The sequence below is a fragment of the Naegleria lovaniensis genome, assembly GCF_003324165.1.
Source record: "Naegleria lovaniensis strain ATCC 30569 chromosome Unknown tig038, whole genome shotgun sequence".
In the NCBI taxonomy this organism is placed as follows: Eukaryota; Heterolobosea; class Eutetramitea; order Acrasida; family Naegleriidae; genus Naegleria; species Naegleria lovaniensis.
Window position 1 is genome coordinate 289213 of NW_025407860.1, and position 18254 is coordinate 307466.

The window sequence follows — 18254 nt, forward strand, 5'->3', positions numbered from 1 at the left end:
CTCTCCTTGCGTTCCGAATCCAAATTCCAACGAAGCAGTCAAATAACGGTCCAATGAAATCTACTGGAACAGGCTATTTTACAGTGATTGGAGATTTTGGAAGACAAGGTGAAGATCATCAAACGGATGTGGCTTTACAAATAGTTCAATGGTGTCAGAGCGTGAATACGAGTTGTGATTTTTCCATTGGTGTTGGAGGTAGGTCTTCTTTGGATTCAACCATTGATGATGTGAATTATTAATTCGTCCTGTATTAATTAATATATTACAATTGCTTGATCTTTGGATTGTGGAAATAATTATTTCTCAAAGATAATTTCTATGATTATGGAGTGAGTGGAATTCATGATAGTCAATTTAAGACAAGTTTTGAGGATGTTTATCGACCAAGAGAGGCTTTTGGATCACAATTTTATAACACTTTGGGAAATCATGATTATTACGGATACGCTCATGCTGAAGTAAGTGACATGCCATTGGGCAAATCATGACACTTGGCGAAAAATTTGTTCAATGCTTTAATTTTTTGTTATTACTAATGTACATATTATTTAACTGAAACAATTGTTGATTGTAACATTCAATAATTTAATTTTTCAATAATATATTAACAACAATTTAACTGAAATACTTTTTGACATATTCAATATTTATCGAAATGAAATTGAAAGATTGATTACAGCATCAAGAATGATCGAGGTGGACCAGGTTCTAGTATTTTCTATTTACCCAACGAATATTATGCTCGAGTGGTAAAAGCAGGAGATGTGAATATATTATTAGCTGTTTTTGATACGTCTCCCATGATTGAATCATATTATTCAAGTGATAAGGTCAATATGACAGCACTTCTTCTTCAAAAGAACATTGAGAAACAATTGGATATCATGCAACAAACTATTGATTCCTTAACAAGAAGTAACCATGTTCATTGGAAGGTGAGTTGACAGTGGCATTTTGAACAAGTGTGAATATCATAACATTCATAGATTGCTGTTGGACATCATCCAATGAAATCTGCAGGTTTGTAAAATTCCTATTCGATTCGACGGTAATTTTCAATGAATCATTTTCATTGCCTTACAATTGTGGAAATCTGAGAATTAGGCAAAAATGGAGATAATCCTGATATTTCACAAAAATTGAAGCCTCTTCTTGTTAAAAACGGCTTTTATGTTTATTTTTCTGGACATGAGTAAGTGAAGAATTATATTTTCATGGTACGACAACATATCGAATTTTGTTCATTTGTAGCCACAAGTAAGTGTGTTGCAATGCGAAGAGGAGAGTCATTCAAATTATCTAATACGAATGCACAAACAACTTTTTGAAATACTGACAACTAGTTTGCAATATTTGAATGGATTTGATTGCGATCAAAATGGACAATGCATGAATCAAAGTATGTATTAATGTTCTGGAACAACCAACACATTGACTCAACATTTATGGAACCTCTGTTCCTACCAAATTTTTACCAACAACTGAAATGATCTTCAACTGTAGTTGTATCTGGAGCCGGTAGCAAAGTGAAAAAGTATGAAATTGATCCTTCCCATCCTTACCTCCAACAATACTATGAAGAATCAGGTTTCACAGCTGTAGAAATTTCTCAATCCCAAATGCAACTTTCTTTCATTAACTACAAAGGCCATACCAAGGGACAATTCTCCATCTCCAATCCTTCACAGTATCGTTCATGAACGACCAATTGATTCATGGATTCTGGTTGCTAATAAAAAATCTAGTGAAACGAAAAAAATGGCTGCAGAACGAGTATTCGGAGTGAGATTTTGCGGTGCTCGGTGCTTGTATGGGATCCTGATGATGATGATCGCTCTTTTTAGCATGATGATAATGATTACAACAAATTCACAATCCGTTCATGCTCAACAAGCATTTTCTTCTTCCGATCCTAATAATATTTATTTTAAAACGGTTCATATGATCCCGCATAGCCATTGGGATGTTGGTTGGTTGAAAACAAAAAAAGCATACTATGAAGAGGACGTAAAGCCTATCATTGAAGGCGTTTTGGAAGCTCTTGATAAAAATCCAAAGAGAAAATTTATTTTTGTGGAGATGAGTTTTATAAATTATTGGTGGGATGAAGCACAACCCCACAAGAGAAATCTGTTTGTCAAATTTTTGAAAGAGAAGAGAATTGAATTTGCATTGGGTGGAATGACCATGTCCGACGAGGCTGCCAATACCTACACTTCGGTGATTCACACGTTAACGAGAGGTCATCAATTTGTCATGGACACTTTCGACAGTCAAATTGATAGCCAAACGGTGAGCGGTATCAATACATTTGTACCACATACTTCTTTCAGAATTGATCCATTTGGAAGCACGACAACCATGACACGTCTCTATGCTGAATCGGGCTTGAATGACACCGTCATCATGAGAATTCCCCAAAAGATACAAACAGAAATGAGAAATTCAAAGAGAATGTCTTTCACTTGGAAATTGTCTGACGGCTCCACAGTTTATTCAAACGTTATGGATTACCAATATTGTGTTAGACCACTATTTTTTAATGAAGAGCAAGGATCTATTGCGTATGTCGATGAGGACGAGGCTGCTGAAATTTTGCACCAACAAATCATGAAATATTCACTTGGATTTAAACAAAGTGACATTATGATACCTGCTGGTTGCGATTTTACATTTAAATATGCCAAGAGCCGATTCGAGTTAATTGAGAAGGCGATTCGTGGCATTGAAAAGAATTCAACCAAGTACCCATACAAGATCAAATATTCCTTACTGAGTGAATATATGGAAGCCTCCAAGCCACAAACCGATTCACAAAATATTGTTGATTATGATTTCATGCCATACGCAGATGGCCCTTCGGCATTTTGGACAGGCTACTATACGTCATATCCCGTTTTGAAACAATCTATTAGAGTTGCCGAGAGCTTTTTTAGGACTGCCAAAACATTATTCGCCATTTCTGTTCCATTTGTAAAGGAGGAAGAGAAAACCGCATTTATTTCTGAGGGATTTCGCAATCTGGACGTTTTGGCTGTGGCTATGGCCGATGTGACTCACCATGACGCAATTACAGGTACTTCTAAATTTGATGTCACAACAGATTATATTCAAAGCTTATCTAATGGAGTTACTGCAGCAAAGAAAACTCTCTTTAGAGCTCTGAGCACCTTACTGACGAGTCGAATCTCAAAAGGAGATATGCTTCTTGAACATTATAACACACTGCTTTCCCAAACTTTTTCATTCAAATCCTTCCTTGACGCACTTGGAAAGTTAGTGACACAAAGAATCAAGGACTACTCTATACCTATTGCCATCTATAACAGTCTTGGTTGGGACATTTATCACCATGTTGCTGTGATTAATGTTGATGATGAAGTGGTAGATGTTGCTTCAAAGATTTGCTTTTATGACAATAGAGGAACACCATTGAAGTCTCAAATTATTCGATCAGTATTGGATCAAAACGACCAGGATTTGTATTTGGTCATTCCCCATGTTCCAGCACTTGGTTATACTTTAGTTTTTGCCAAGCCATGTAAAGATGTGGTTGACAATGATATGCAAGAAACTACGGTAAATGTTGCTGACAAGAACGGTTACACGGTCACCAATGGTAAAACTTCGCTGACGTTCTGTCAACACACTCAAATAGGAGGAGTCACATTGTGTTCCGTTGAGAAGTCTGGAAAGAAGTATGATCTTTCACAGCAACTCATGTACTATGAAAGTGACAGCTCATCCCCTTACTCACAACACAGTGGAGCTTACATTTTTGTTCCAAAAGCACAAAGTCCAAAACCTATGATCACGTCATCCACCTCAAAAGCATTAACAATCACAAAAAAGGCATCTCGTGGCATTTTCACACAAGTTAGCCAAATTATTGCTGATAATGTTAAACAATACGTGAGAATTTATGATCCTAAAGTTTCACAGCAAGGTTTTGATTTTGAATACATCTATGTTGTTGGACCTTTAGGAATGGATCAAGAGATTATTACAAGATTTGACGCATCAGCATTTATTAACTCTGGTGAAACATTTTATTGTGATAAGAATGGTTTAGAAACAGTGAAAGTATCCAGAAAAGACAAAGTCGAAGCCACCTACATGCCTATCGTGTACAATTGTTACATTCGAGATGAAACAAAAAATCGGCAACTCACATTATTTGTCACTGAAACTCATGGAGCAGCCAGTGTCAAAAATGGTCAACTCGAAATTATGCTTCATAGAAGAACTTATAGTGATGATGGACGAGGTGTCGATCAACCAGTGAACGACGATTCTGTTGTCGCTTTGAATATTAAGGTGCGAATCGATGAGGGTCTGAGTGCACCTGATTTGAGAGGAATTGCATTCCCCAAAGAAACTCTTGTGAATAATTATCCACCCTTCTTGGCACCGTTCGAAAAGGATTTTTACACACCCCTCTCGTACTATAATGATGACGGAGAAGCGGTAATTAATGTTGAGCATGCTTCAAAACTTGTTGAGCAATTCTCTGCGCTGCACAAGTCATTGGATGACAACATTCACTTGACGAATTTGGATATTGTGTTGAATCGAAAGAGTCTCGATACACATGACGCTAAAGCACTTGTTCAATTACAACATTTAGGACCTTCATCAGAACTAGATCGAAAATCACTCTCCATTCGTACCATGTTTATCAAGGAACTCGTCAATAAGAAAGATCTAACACTGGATGAAACCAATTTATCCACCTCTAAAAAGATTTCACAGAAAACCGTTTCAGATTCCTTCTTTATGGAACCATTTACATTCAAGACCTTCTTATTTAAGCAAGGCAAGTCAACTCCAAATTATGACTTTAAGGAACAAGATCAAGCACTGGAATGGACCTTCTCAGTGAGCTTGTTGTTGGCTTCTGTGGTGGCCCTTGTATTTCTATCCTTGTTGGGAATTTATTTTGTGTATCGACAAGCAAGAGATTCCTATACCATCATTGAACAAGATAAGCGGCCCTATATCATGGCATAAATGTCAGTGAATTACTTTTGTTTTTTTAATTTATTAATAAAAATCATTTTCCTGTCGCAAGCTTGTGACAATAATTTCAAAATTTTTCTGAGGATTAAATGTTATCTTAATCCGTAGCAGAGGCAGTTGTGACAATAATTTCAAAATTTTTCTGAGGATTAAATGTTGTGAAACAATACGTTCCCCACCACTCCATTCCAGAAAGCCAATACACAGACCATGTTCCTTTTCCCTCTATGGAATCATAGGCACTCCATTTAAGGGTTTGACATGGCAGAGTGGCACTAGTTGTTTCATTGCTAGAAATTCCTCTTCCAAACAATTCTTGCCTTAATTGAGTAACTTCTTGATCAGCATTCCTCATTCCATAGGGAGGATCACGACACATGTCAAAAATGTTCGGTGTGGAATTGTCATGGAATGAATATTCAGAAGGTTCTTTCATTAAATCGTATTCAATCCAATCCATACCGTCTGGAGTAAACAGAGTGACATAGAATGCTGTATTCTGAGGTTGTTCATCGAACACGGACTCGATAGTATTCTTCTTTTGTTGTCTCCATTTCTCAAAATTATTCAACATGTCCAACAACAAGTGTCCATAGTGTTGATAACGAACCACAATCGAATTGGGCTCTGGATCTGAATGTTGAGAATTATAATGATAGGTCGCTGCAATCACTCTCGGATTCGAATTCAATGCAAGAGCAATCATAGGACAAGGTTTCGACAAGTTCTCAGTTGTTGGGTCGACACTATTACTCATCACTTCCTCTTCGACCCACCATTCACTAATCGAGCCAATCAATGCAAATCGATGAAGAATTTTCAAGAAGAATAGGTGTGAATCGAGAGAATTCTCATCTATCAGGAAATTCATGGTCCAAAGAATCAAAGTACATGGTTCCCAAGTACTAATATCAATAACTCCACCCTTTTTGAAATACGACTGTGTGGCTTCAGATTGATATCTTCTGCCCCATAAAGGAAATTCATAAAATTCTTTCAAAATGGATCGAAATGAAGACAATTTCTTGTTGCTGGCAACCGGCGCATGATCATGCTCGGTACGGAGAGGGTCCGTAGACGTTTCATGTAAGCAATTTCGAAAATGTTTCAAAAACATGCTGCCAATTTGTCCTCGGAAGGGTCGACCTGCGATTTGGCGACATGCAATTTCGCACACCAAGGTTCCAAATACACAATCATCGGCTTGACGAGATTGTGTTAATAAATTTCGCCATTGTTTGCACACGCATTCGATGCCATGCAATAAACTCTTCACATCTAGGAAGGAAAAAATGTAGAGTAAAAGATCATCATGATGGGAAAGTGGTGCAATTTCGTGTTGCTTCTCATCATGCAGTGGTCGTTTTGTAGACATTTTTGAATGTTGTGATTTGAAATGCCCGTCGTCGTGAAGTGTGCCTGTTCGAATGATGTCAATAGGCCAGGTCAGAAAAGAGTTGCCTTTGTGTCGTTATGAGTAATAATATTTCATCGTAAGGTGTGGCTCAACGTGTGGGTATTTGAGGTTGGAGGCCGCATAAACTTTTGTCTATAAAGTTGTGGTAGTGAGTGATTAGGTGAGGCGGCCTTATTTCTAATGCCATGGCAGAGTTAACAGAGTTTCTAACATTGTGGCCAGCCTTCAAAAACAGTGTTCAATGCACAGATGATAAAGTAAAAATTATTAAGATTGTGGTAATAAATCAATGCTTCGGTAGGTATTTACAAATACGGGGTACAAGGTGTTGACATTTCCAATAAATTATTTACAAATATGGGGTACTAACTTGTGCGTCAAAGACCATGGTGTTGTTACCTTCTTGATTTCATGAGACCCACGGCCAAAGCGCCTAAACCAATCAGGCCTCCTACAGCCAAAGTGGTCACACCTGCTAATGCCAATCCAATAATTCCATCATGTTGAAGTGATTTTTTCTTTCTTTCAATCAATTGATACAATCTCTTTCCTTGTTCATTTTCACGATCAAATTCCAATAGTGTTTGAACGGCAGCCTCTGCTTTTACATAATCTTTCAAGAAATAGAAAGCAAGAGCAATTAAATATAAACAATCTCTCTTGTAGTGAGAGGAACTTTCCATGGATAAATCATTCACTTCAAAAATGTTGTGATCACAACGTAAAATACTTTCCAATAACGAAATTCCTTTATGTATCAGTATTTCATCTCCAGATTTTATATACAGTACTGAGAGAGTAAAGGCAGATCTATTTTTTGCATTTTCATCCGTTATTGAATTATAAATTGCTTCAGCTTTTTCTATATCTTCGGGAGTAATGTATTTTTGTTCTTCCTCAAGGCTCTTTTCTAGGAATAATAAATACTCTTCATCATCGTCTTTTCCTAATTTACGTCCTGGTTGTGGTGATGTTGTGGAAGGAGTGGATACAGAGGCTTGAGTGGACGATGCCTGTGTGGTTGATTGTATCGGATCCGATGACGATGAAGAAACCACAGAATTCGTGTTAGGTTCTTCTGGTAATGATGATGAAACAAACATTTTTTTCATCCATAAAAAATCGTTTAAATATTATTATTTCAACGAATAATTTCTAACCAACTTCTTTTGAACATAATCTTTCCAATTTATAGCCATGTACATTTGTATCTCGATTAATAATAATTTCAAACCGAGAATTGATAGTGTGATTACAAAATTATTGTTGAATTTTGAAAAAAATGTCTTCATCATCAGCATCACGAAAAAAGGGCAACGACGAAGAAAAGCTCACCCGTATTGCCATCGTCAATGAAGACCGATGCAAACCCAAAAAGTGTGCTCAGGAATGTAAAAAATCATGTCCTGTGGTCCGTGTTGGTAAATTATGTATTGAAGTAAAGCCAACCGATAAAATTGCCTTCATCTCTGAAGAGCTTTGTGTGGGTTGTGGTATTTGCGTTAAGAGATGTCCCTTTGAAGCCATTCAAATCATCAACTTGCCAAAGAATTTGGAAAAGGAAACCACACACAGATACGGCCCAAACTCGTTCAAACTCCACAGATTACCTTTGCCTCGTCCTGGTCAAGTACTCGGATTGGTCGGTACAAACGGTATTGGTAAATCAACAGCTTTGAAGATTTTGGCTGGTAAGGAGAAGCCAAATTTGGGACAATTTGCTCGTCCTCCAGAATGGAGTGAAATTCTAGCATATTTCCGTGGAAGCGAGTTGCAGGCATACTTTACAAGACTTTTGGAAGATAACTTGAAGACTACAATGAAGCCACAATATGTCGATCAAATTCCACGTGCTGCCAAGGGTAAAGTCTTGCAAATTCTCAAGAGTAAGGACGAGAGAGAAGTGTTGGAGGAACAAATCGAAAAACTTGATTTGAAGAGCGTGTTAGACAGAGACATTGGTGACTTGTCAGGAGGTGAATTGCAACGTTTTGCAATTTCTATTGTTTGTGTTCGTAAAGCTGATGTCTACATGTTCGATGAGCCTTCCTCATATTTGGATATTAAGCAAAGATTACAAGCTGCCCAAGTCATTAGAGAGCTTGTCACTCATGACAATTACGTCATTGTTGTTGAGCACGATTTGAGTATTTTGGATTATTTGAGCGACTTTATTTGTTGTTTGTATGGTGTTCCTGGTGCTTACGGAGTTGTCACCATGCCTTTCTCTGTCAGAGAAGGTATTAACATTTTCTTGGCTGGTTTCGTCCCAACTGAGAACTTGCGTTTCCGTGATGATGCTTTGAACTTTAAAGCAAGTGAAAACGTTGATGAAATTGAAGAATCTGCATCCAGAAAGACGTACTCTTATCCAAGTATGAAAAAGACTTTTGGAAATGCTTTCGAGTTGAATGTTATTGCTGGTTCATTTGCTGCCTCTGAAATTGTTGTTTTGCTCGGAGAGAACGGTACAGGTAAGTATGAGCTCATGTTTGTTCATTTGAGAGACATGTGATTTATAACAACAAATTGCAATATTTTGAATCATGATTATTGACGTGACTTTAATGTTCTCAAATTTGCCACCCTGTGTTATATGTTGCAACATTATTATTGTGTGGATTGATCCATCATCATATGATACCTCAAAATCATTATGTACATTAACCTGATACCCAACCCATTGTCACACCATTTATAATATCACCCTACCCTAAGGTAAAACAACCTTCATTAAAATGTTGGCTGGTAAGGAGAAGCCAGACGATGAGTCTGTTGACATTCCAGAATTGAGTGTTTCATTCAAGCCTCAAACCATCGCTCCCAAGTTCACAGGCTCTGTCAAAGACTTGTTGCTTACCAAGATTAGAGAAGCTTTCATGCATACACAATTCCAAGCTGATGTTGTCAAGCAAATGAGCATCAACCACTTGATGGATCAAAAAGTTCAATACTTGTCTGGTGGTGAGTTGCAAAGAGTTGCCTTGGTGTTGGCTTTGGGTACTCCTGCTGATGTGTACTTGATTGACGAGCCTAGCGCCTATTTGGACTCTGAACAACGTCTCCATGCTGCCAAGGTCATTAAGAGATTTATTCTTCACACTAAGAAGACTGCATTCGTTGTCGAACATGACTTTATTATGGCCACCTACCTTGCTGATAGAGTTATTGTTTATGAGGGTGTTCCTTCTGTTAAGGCTCTCGCCAACACTCCACAACCATTACTTTCTGGTATGAACAAGTTCTTAAAGTCTCTCAACATTACCTTCCGTCGTGATCCAACCAATTATCGTCCACGTATCAACAAATTGAATTCCATGAAGGATAAGGAACAAAAAGAACAAGGAAATTACTTTTATCTCGACACTGATGAAGACGAAGAGGAAGAAAAGAGTTCAAGCAAGAGTAGAGGAAAGAAGAAGTAAATTTGTGTAAACAAGTATATGATGTGAGTATTGGCAGTACTTGTGTGTGGGGACAAAGAGCGCCATCTAGCTTGCTTCTCATCACAACTCTGCTCTAGAGTACATTTATCAGTGATGATGACCATCATCTCCTCCTTCTCACTTTAACTGATTATTTTTGATGATTATTAATTATATTTACTACCAACGCGAGAATTTAATTAAATGTTGACCCATTTCTCACGTGCTCCCTTAATCCAAAAATGGATTTAAACGCGCAGCTGTACACAACAAGGTTCTATTTCACAAAAATGAGCCGAAACCTCCTCAATGAGGGGTTTTCTGACTCCCTCAATCATCCTCATGCAAACACCCCTAGCAACAATCAGCCACACGTAGATAATTTATCAACCTCAAGCAGCAAACGAATGAAGATTTTCATGCTCAACATGACACTGGGATTGGTTGTAGTACTTTTGATTGTATTCGGTGGTTTTCAATTATTATTGATGCCAATTAATAATACCAAGGTGCATCAAGATCAAAAGGAAACGATTCAGAAGCCTCCACAATCCGATAAATGGCACTCCAATTCATACAAGATACCATTCCGTGCCTTCCTTAATCGAGAGAATATGATCAATGATATGGAACAATCACAGCATGCGTTTCTAATGACGCACGAAAATAATTTATTGAATCAACCTTCACGCATTGCAGAAATGAAAGCTGGGAGCCCTCGCTTCATCCACCCCCAAACTGAGGCCAATAACGAGCCTACAGATAGGAATCTCGAGCCCACTCGGCAGTTTATTGTGAAACTCCGAGATGGAATTTTTCAAAAGCATTCAAAAGGTGAGAGTGCCTTGAAGAGAAAACGAGAATCGAGTGACTCCAAGTTTGAATCCATACTCTCCTCGTTGGTGGTTAATAATAATGTGCTGGGAAACGCTCATGTGATTGCAGTAGTGGCTCGTACTAGTGAGTTACTTTATGCATCAGAAGATCAAAACTCTGCTATTGAATGGATTGGAGAATATGAATCTCGATTCAAAACATCCATTAATTTTGAAAAGCTAGAAAGTATGTCTAAAAGGATGCTTAACAAAAGAGAAGGCACATCCACGTCAAAACATGGCATTAAACGTTTCAATACTACAGCCCAAACAACCATCCAACAGGATTCAGTCAGAGGATTAAGTCCAAAAGACGACAGCTCCAACATGATGATGGACTTTGAAGTTTCAATTGTTTCATCCCTTGGTGCCATTGCTTCGGGAAAGATGTTGGAAGAGGCATTTGAAATTGCTCGTGAATTGAACTCGCTTTTTTCAACTAAATTCAAACAAGGAACGGATTTTATACCATTACGTGTAGTGAGCGAGAATCAATTGGAATTGAGCTTCTCACCTCTAGTCGCAAGAGAAATAGGTTCTATGCTTCTCTCCCATCCCAATGTGCACTTTGTGGATGTTAAATTGAGAGTGTCTCTTCTGAACAAGCGAGTATCGTCCCTGGTTCAAGGTTCGAACTCGAATTCGACTACTCCCTTCTACGACCTTAACATTCTTGGAGCTAGTCAAACCATTGCTATTGCAGATACAGGACTTGATTATGACAATTGTTTTTTCAAGGATTCTACCAGATCGGTCACTGTCAATACGCTCAATACGAACAGGAGGAAGGTTGTGTATTATGGAACACTCTATGGTAACAATAAGGATAGCGTCAATGGACATGGTACTCATGTTGTTGGTACTGCTCTTGGTTCTTTAGAAAATCAAGCTCTTACTTCTGGGCTCAACCAATACCATGGAGTTGCACCCTCTGCCAAGGTCTATTTCACTGACTTGGAAAATGCACAAGGAGTTCTTTCACTTCCTTCACCTGTGAACACTTTATTTACAACACCCTATAGTAGTGCAAGCTCTGTAAGGATATTCTCCAACAGCTGGGGATGCTCACCTGCATCCTACGTTTCGTGTGTGTATGATTGTAGCAGTTGTACACTATCCATCTCCTATGCAGGTCTCCCCGCAGGAACAGAAGTGTCCAATGACGATTGCCAACAGCTGTTTGGAGTTCTTACATGCTGTGAGGTTTGTAACAAGTATAATAGCATGTCTCAAGCAATAGATCAAGTGTTGTGGGATTACAAAGAGGCCGTGATTGTGTTCGCTCAAGGAAACGATGGAGACTTGTCAGAATTTGGAAATGTTGGTTATCCTGCCACTGCAAAGAACTCGATTGCAGTTGGAGCTCACCAAACGACCAATGAAGGTTTCATTGATGGAGTTACGTATATTGATTTTCAAGAAGAACTCACACGATATGGATTTTCCTCCGTATCAGAATGTTGTGCTTCAACATCACACGAAATAAGAATGAAGTGTTGCGCCTCCACCATGACATCCTATTATAGTACCCATACTTCGTATTACAATGAAAATAATTTGGGCTATTTCAGTAGCAGAGGTCCTGCAAGTGGTAAGTACGAGCATGACATGAATGTGACTTCAACACGCTTGAAATTATTTCCATTATCTTTTCACAATTTATTGCTCATGATTCGTTGCAATTTGAATGGCTATCATTTCCCCCGTAACTAAAACAGGTACCAGAATCAAACCAGATGTTGTGGCACCTGGACATTCGGTGGTGTCTGCACATTCTGACGGAACCACATCGTCGAACAATTGTGGTACTGGTGCTCCCCAAGGTTCAAATACTGCAGCACGAATCACAAAGTTTGGAACAAGTATGGCTGCACCAGCTGTTGCTGGTTCCTTAGCCTTGATACGAGAATTTTTTCAAACCCGTTTGCAAATTACAAATCCCAAGGGAGCTCTTCTAAAAGCAGCTCTTATTCACAGTGCAGTTCCGCTCACAGGTACAGTCTCGTACTCTTCGACAGAAACACCTCGATACTCTATTTCAGAATTCTATGGTACGCCAAATTACTATGATGGATTCGGCAAAGTACAAATTGGTAATCTTATTAGTAAGGGTGACACTTCTGTGGAGCTTAAAATTCTTGAGGGTACGTTTGCTTCAGCCACTGACACATCAAAACTGTGTTTTCGATTGAAAAACATTCCCAATGCAAGCAACGGAAACACATTTTTCAAAGCTACGTTGTCATGGTATGACTATCCTTCGAGTATTGCAGTATCTGCGACTCTTATTCATGACCTTGATTTAATTGTGAATCACTACGCCTTGTCGTATAACACAAGCGCAAACTCCTATACGAATATGACTCTATATTTTGGAAATGGGTTATTTAACGAAACCGATGTTCACAATAATGTGGAACACGTCGAAGTGAAGTCTATCAAGTTCAGCTCTTCCAACGACGAGACTCAAATGATCAGTCTACAAATCCTTAATAAGGGTGTTTCTAAAAGTCAAGAGTTTAATGTGGTTACCTCCTACGCACAAGGTTATTGGGAGACATTGCCTTCAAGCTCGTGCGTTTATAAGACATTTGTAGACCCTATTCCTGAACCAAGTGTTGTTGACAATAGTACTGTAGTGGTCAATTCCACTGTGACCAGTAACAATGCAACCGCAGACAAAAACGAAACACTTTTAAATAATTCTACCTCCTCATGTATGAACTGTACACACGATTCTTCGAACAGCACGGTCAATGCTTCAAACGGTACAGTATTTGAAAATAATTCCACGCTGAGCACAGATAATAGCACAACTCCAACTTTAAATGTGACCAACGGAACCACCACAAGCAATGAAACCTATTACGACAAGAACAACACATCGATAGGCAATGAGACCTCATCTTCAAATAGTAGTTTTTCAAGTAACAGCTCCATGGCTGAACAGTCGTCTTGCATCGCAAACAATACACAAACGACAGCTAATTCCACTCAAACCACAAATAATAGCACAACACCATCTCTCAATGTCACCAATGGAACCACCACACACAATGAAACTTATCATGACACGAACTACAATACTTGTTGCAACACCACAAATAGCACTTTGATTAGCAATGGTACTGTTGATACTGTTTCTTCATCCAACTCTACTTTCAATTCAACACTGAATTCGACGGATTGCACAAGCTGTACAGTCACAAACACAACCATACACAATGGCACGAATGATAAGACCAATCAAACAGATCCTGGAGTGAATACTGAAGAAAATTATTACTGTCATGGAATTCTGTACTCCAACATTACAATTGTGTGCAGCGGTCATGGAGATTGTGTCTCAACAGACGAGTGCAAATGCAGAGATGGATACCTTGGTACAGATTGCTCAGCTCCAAATTGCACCGCTCTCAACAATTGCAGTTTTAGTGGTCTATGTATTGCTCCAAATAATTGCTCCTGTTTTACTAACTTTTTCGGGGACGATTGCTCTCAGCAACGTTCGTATCCATCTTACAATAGGTGTGTTGAGATATCCCTAAGCGGTACTTCATTTTGCAATGAGACAGCAAGTATGAATCATGAAATTCTATTTTATGAAGGGGCCGTAAATGCGTCTCATCTCTCCAAGCTTCTTGATGAACGAGCTCAAGCATGTCACACAACTGTTGTGGCTGCTCAACAACTATCTTGTGACGAGAATTGCCAAAACGCGTTAAAAGAATTTTGTTGCCTTGATGCATTCCAACAATGTAACAGAGAGCAGTTAAGTGAGGAACCCATGTGTAGAGATACTTGTGAATATTTATCTGAAGCATCTAATGTTGTGTTGTCTTGTGAAAAGTATCCCACAGAAAAGTGTATGAACGTTTCTTTTAATTTTGAGCTTAACGGAACTAGAAACATCGACAACAGTACAAACCAACAAGGCACTTCGTGCAATGGGGTGGAAAGCACAAACACCTTAATCGTATGCTCAGGAAGAGGTACGTGTACTGCACAAGACACTTGTGAATGCAACGGAAATTATAATGCAAGCTCTTTTTGTTCCACCTGCATTGCTGGATTTCAAGGAAAGTCATGCAACCAAAAGATCGATCCAACGCCACAAAGTATTCCATACAAGCTAGATCCATATTCCTTTGGATTTACTTCGGATGGTGATAAAATAGTTGGTATTGTGATTTCGTCTCCTCAATGGCCTGCTGTGATCAATTGTGACATGTTGATTGCTCCTTCTGACTTGCCTCTTCTCGGAGACTATGCTACATGCTCTCTTCTCTCTGGTCCAACAAATTCCACTCTAGAAATAACACTTGGATTCAATCCTACTGTCGTGGATCAAAGCGTCATTTCGTTTGTTGCAACCAATCCGTTTGATGAGAATATTTTGATTCGAGTATACAGCGAGATTGTGATTGGTATTGGTGGTTTTGTCCCTTTGCCTCCAACTATTGTGCTCAACGAAAAGCCATTCATTTCCAGTTGTGATGATTTGTATTTAGATGCCTCAGATTCATACTCCAATGACAAACGTCCCTTAAGCTTTTCATTTTCTGCAGTCTCTGCTCCAACTGTTAACGATTTGAATCGATTACATTCATACATTCAGACTGCATATTCCAATTCAGTGTTCAACAGTGCAGCCACTTTGTATATTGACATGGAAACGATTCAGTCCTTGTCACAGGGATCTTACAAGATTGCACTGCATGTCTTCTCAATGTTCAAAAAGAATACTACCAAAGTCATTGATGTTACAATCCTGAACAATGCTGTACCATCATTGAGCATTGATAAGGGGCTGTCAAGCACAATTATGATTGGACAAGAAGTCATTTACACACCCATTATTTCATTCCCATTCTGTTATTTGGGAAATGGAGATACGACATTTAGCTATTCGTTGGACTCGACCAAATCATCTGCTTCACAAGTGTCAATAATCTCTCAAAACTCCATGTTGATATTTGGTCCAGGTTATACAGAACTGTCTCGAGAAGGCATGTACTACTTTGTAGTGACAGCTTCAAGTCACAAGGCTGTTACTACTTCATTAGCTTTCACAGTTCATGCACAATTACCACCGCTTTCAATAGCATTTGATCGAGGTGACACTACCATATCTATGGAAGATGTATTTGAATTCAGAGTTGTCACTTTTGATTCAAGCCCAATACAAAATTTCACAGAACAGGAAGTGATTGAAATTGTGTGTTTCAATGTGACTCAAGGTATTGAGCAAAGCAAGCAATGTGAAAACATTTCATTGCCAATTACCACCACCTATTCGACCTCTCTTGCTCCAGGAAAGTATAAATTTACTGCATCGGTGGTGAAGGGTTCGAGAACATCCACTGCATCTATCATTGTGACGGTCGTTCAAACATCAAAGAGCTCACTCCTTCAAGTTTCCATCATTAGAGCTGATGAAAGCTCGTTGGAGAGTTGGCTTGGTGCAGTTGCTTCCAACGATGTGCCAGTGGATCCTTCCAAACCACTCATACTGCAGTCGTATTGCACGGACACATTGTCACAACCAACCTATTTGTGGTCGGTCAGTTCAGGACTCATAACTCTCCCCGAAGAATCTCTCTCTAAAAGCTATTTAATCATTCCAACGGAGCTGTTAACGGCTGGTCAAACGTATTCTGTGTCATTGCTCATTCGAGATGGCATTCCTTCTCGCACTGGATCTGCTTCCATTAGTTTTGTTGTGAACTCATCGCCAACTACAGGAAGTTTAGAGATTCTTCCTTCCGTGGGGTCAGCTTTAACCACACAGTTCAATATCAAGTGTGGAACTGGATGGATCACAAGCAATACGCCACTCACATTCAAGTTTATGTATTTTGACGAGTTGAACCAGTGTTGGGTTCCTTTGGCTGAACGATCAGAAATGCAAACGATCAAAACAGTCCTACCAAACACTTGTCTTAACACGAGTGAATGTCATTTAAGGATTAAAGTCGTGGCATTTGATAGATATGCAGCGTCCTCAGAGATGGAATCCAGCGTGACCGTTGAAAAGCCGATTACCTCGATGGCCATAAGCACTCTCTCCTCACTGACATCAAGAATGATTACTTCGTCGAGTGTTCTCAATATGGCGTCCATCACAGCCTCTCTTGGAGTTATTACGTCAATATCTACGGAAACAACCACTCAGCAACAACGAGAAGAATTGTCCAATGTAACAGCAACAATTGTGAACGCCTTTATTCAGAGCAAATGGATGAAATCAAACATTGCTCAGACCACAGAGTCTGTGAGTGCAACCCTCTCAATTTTTTCATCCATGAACGCAGGAATTCAATACATGACGAAAACTTCTGTGACAACCATTGCGGACGCTCTTGCCAATATTACCGAACTTGCAGCAAGTAGCTCTCAAATTGTCATTAGTGAAAGCGTTCTTAATACCACCAAAAAGATTTGTGACACACTGTTCAAATATATTACGGAAAAGAGTGCGAGCAGTAACAAGCAAACCAAACGAACGACGTTACCACAGCTCCGTTACGAGTTAGAGGTCATCAATAACGCGTATGAGAATTTGGCTATTTCCTACTTGAAAAGTTTAGTTCCAGACATGCCTCCATCCGTCAGTACCACTCCTTACTCTTTTCAATATTCGGTACGATCGAGTCTAGGAGCATTGTTGACTGGCTTACAAGGAACGCTGGATGGTAAAAACTCATTTTCACTGTATCCAAGTGTGATTTCGAATGGAATTTTGTGGTCCATGAGGAGCCTAGATATTCATATGAAGAGTTATGATTTGAAACGTCAAAATGACACGATTCAAACGCTTTTTGGATCTTCAGAAGAGCTAAGAAGTGCTGTTTCGAATATTGTCGAATTTGCAGTCATGAGTTCTTCCAATCCAACACAACGACTGCATCTGGTAGGAGAGAGTCCCTTGGCAAACATCACATTTGAGATATTGAACACAGCAAATAAGAGGTCATTGTTTGAGAGCCAAGTTCCAGCATGTGCCATGTGGAATGCCGATCGCAAAGTATTTGAGGTTGTCAACTCTACAAATTCCATGAACAACAATGCATCATGTAAAATTGTAGAAACACGACACGACACAGTCACAGCTCAAGTTCATAGGACTGGACTTTTTATGCTTGTTCCAAATCCTGTAAGGGAATTAAATCCTTATACGCCTCCTGGTCAATCTCCCATACCCATTCGCTCTCCTCAACAGCCAACTACTGGCAACAGTGATTTTGATATTGCAATAGCTGTTGTGGTGTGTGTTGTCATTGGAGTTGTTGTGGCGACATGCTTCATTGTTGCGTGTTTGTATGTAATTTTGAAAAAGATGAAAAGGATGAAAAAAAAGAAAGCCCAGCAGCAAGTTAACATGTTCCATGCACAGCATATTCCAATGAAATCATTTCCCTTAAGAGTTGAACAGGATTACCCAGTAGCACCACCAACACTTGGAACAGTATAATTGTGGGTTTTTTGAGTTCCTTCCTAATAATATCCGTAAAA

At 39.0% G+C, this 18254-nt stretch overlaps 6 protein-coding genes across 6 annotated transcripts; 4 read left to right on the plus strand and 2 right to left on the minus strand.

The window, feature by feature from the left end:
* Positions 1–53: 53 nt before the first annotated feature.
* Positions 54–1703, plus strand: C9374_009375 (uncharacterized protein; the record flags this gene model as incomplete). The annotated part of the gene is made up of 8 exons (XM_044699555.1): positions 54–198; positions 313–461; positions 672–938; positions 990–1023; positions 1108–1195; positions 1255–1260; positions 1347–1402; positions 1507–1703. 8 exons carry the CDS (start codon positions 54–56, stop codon positions 1701–1703), a joined length of 942 nt encoding a protein of 313 aa, XP_044544726.1.
* Positions 1704–1761: 58 nt separating this feature from the next.
* C9374_009376 (uncharacterized protein) lies at positions 1762–5013 on the plus strand (the record flags this gene model as incomplete). The annotated part of the gene is made up of 1 exon (XM_044699556.1): positions 1762–5013. One exon carries the CDS (start codon positions 1762–1764, stop codon positions 5011–5013), a length of 3252 nt encoding a protein of 1083 aa, XP_044544727.1.
* Positions 5014–5119: 106 nt separating this feature from the next.
* Positions 5120–6397, minus strand: C9374_009377 (uncharacterized protein; the record flags this gene model as incomplete). The annotated part of the gene is made up of 1 exon (XM_044699557.1): positions 5120–6397. The coding sequence occupies one exon, from the start codon at positions 6395–6397 to the stop codon at positions 5120–5122; it is 1278 nt and encodes a 425-aa protein (XP_044544728.1).
* Positions 6398–6834: 437 nt separating this feature from the next.
* C9374_009378 (uncharacterized protein) lies at positions 6835–7542 on the minus strand (the record flags this gene model as incomplete). Its single annotated transcript, XM_044699558.1, has 1 exon — positions 6835–7542. One exon carries the CDS (start codon positions 7540–7542, stop codon positions 6835–6837), a length of 708 nt encoding a protein of 235 aa, XP_044544729.1.
* A 179-nt stretch (positions 7543–7721) lies between these two features.
* C9374_009379 (uncharacterized protein) lies at positions 7722–9864 on the plus strand (the record flags this gene model as incomplete). The annotated part of the gene is made up of 2 exons (XM_044699559.1): positions 7722–8913; positions 9158–9864. 2 exons carry the CDS (start codon positions 7722–7724, stop codon positions 9862–9864), a joined length of 1899 nt encoding a protein of 632 aa, XP_044544730.1.
* Positions 9865–10154: 290 nt separating this feature from the next.
* On the plus strand, positions 10155–18213 carry C9374_009380 (uncharacterized protein; the record flags this gene model as incomplete). The annotated part of the gene is made up of 2 exons (XM_044699561.1): positions 10155–12330; positions 12458–18213. The coding sequence occupies 2 exons, from the start codon at positions 10155–10157 to the stop codon at positions 18211–18213; spliced, it is 7932 nt and encodes a 2643-aa protein (XP_044544731.1).
* Between the last annotated feature and the right edge of the window lie 41 nt (positions 18214–18254).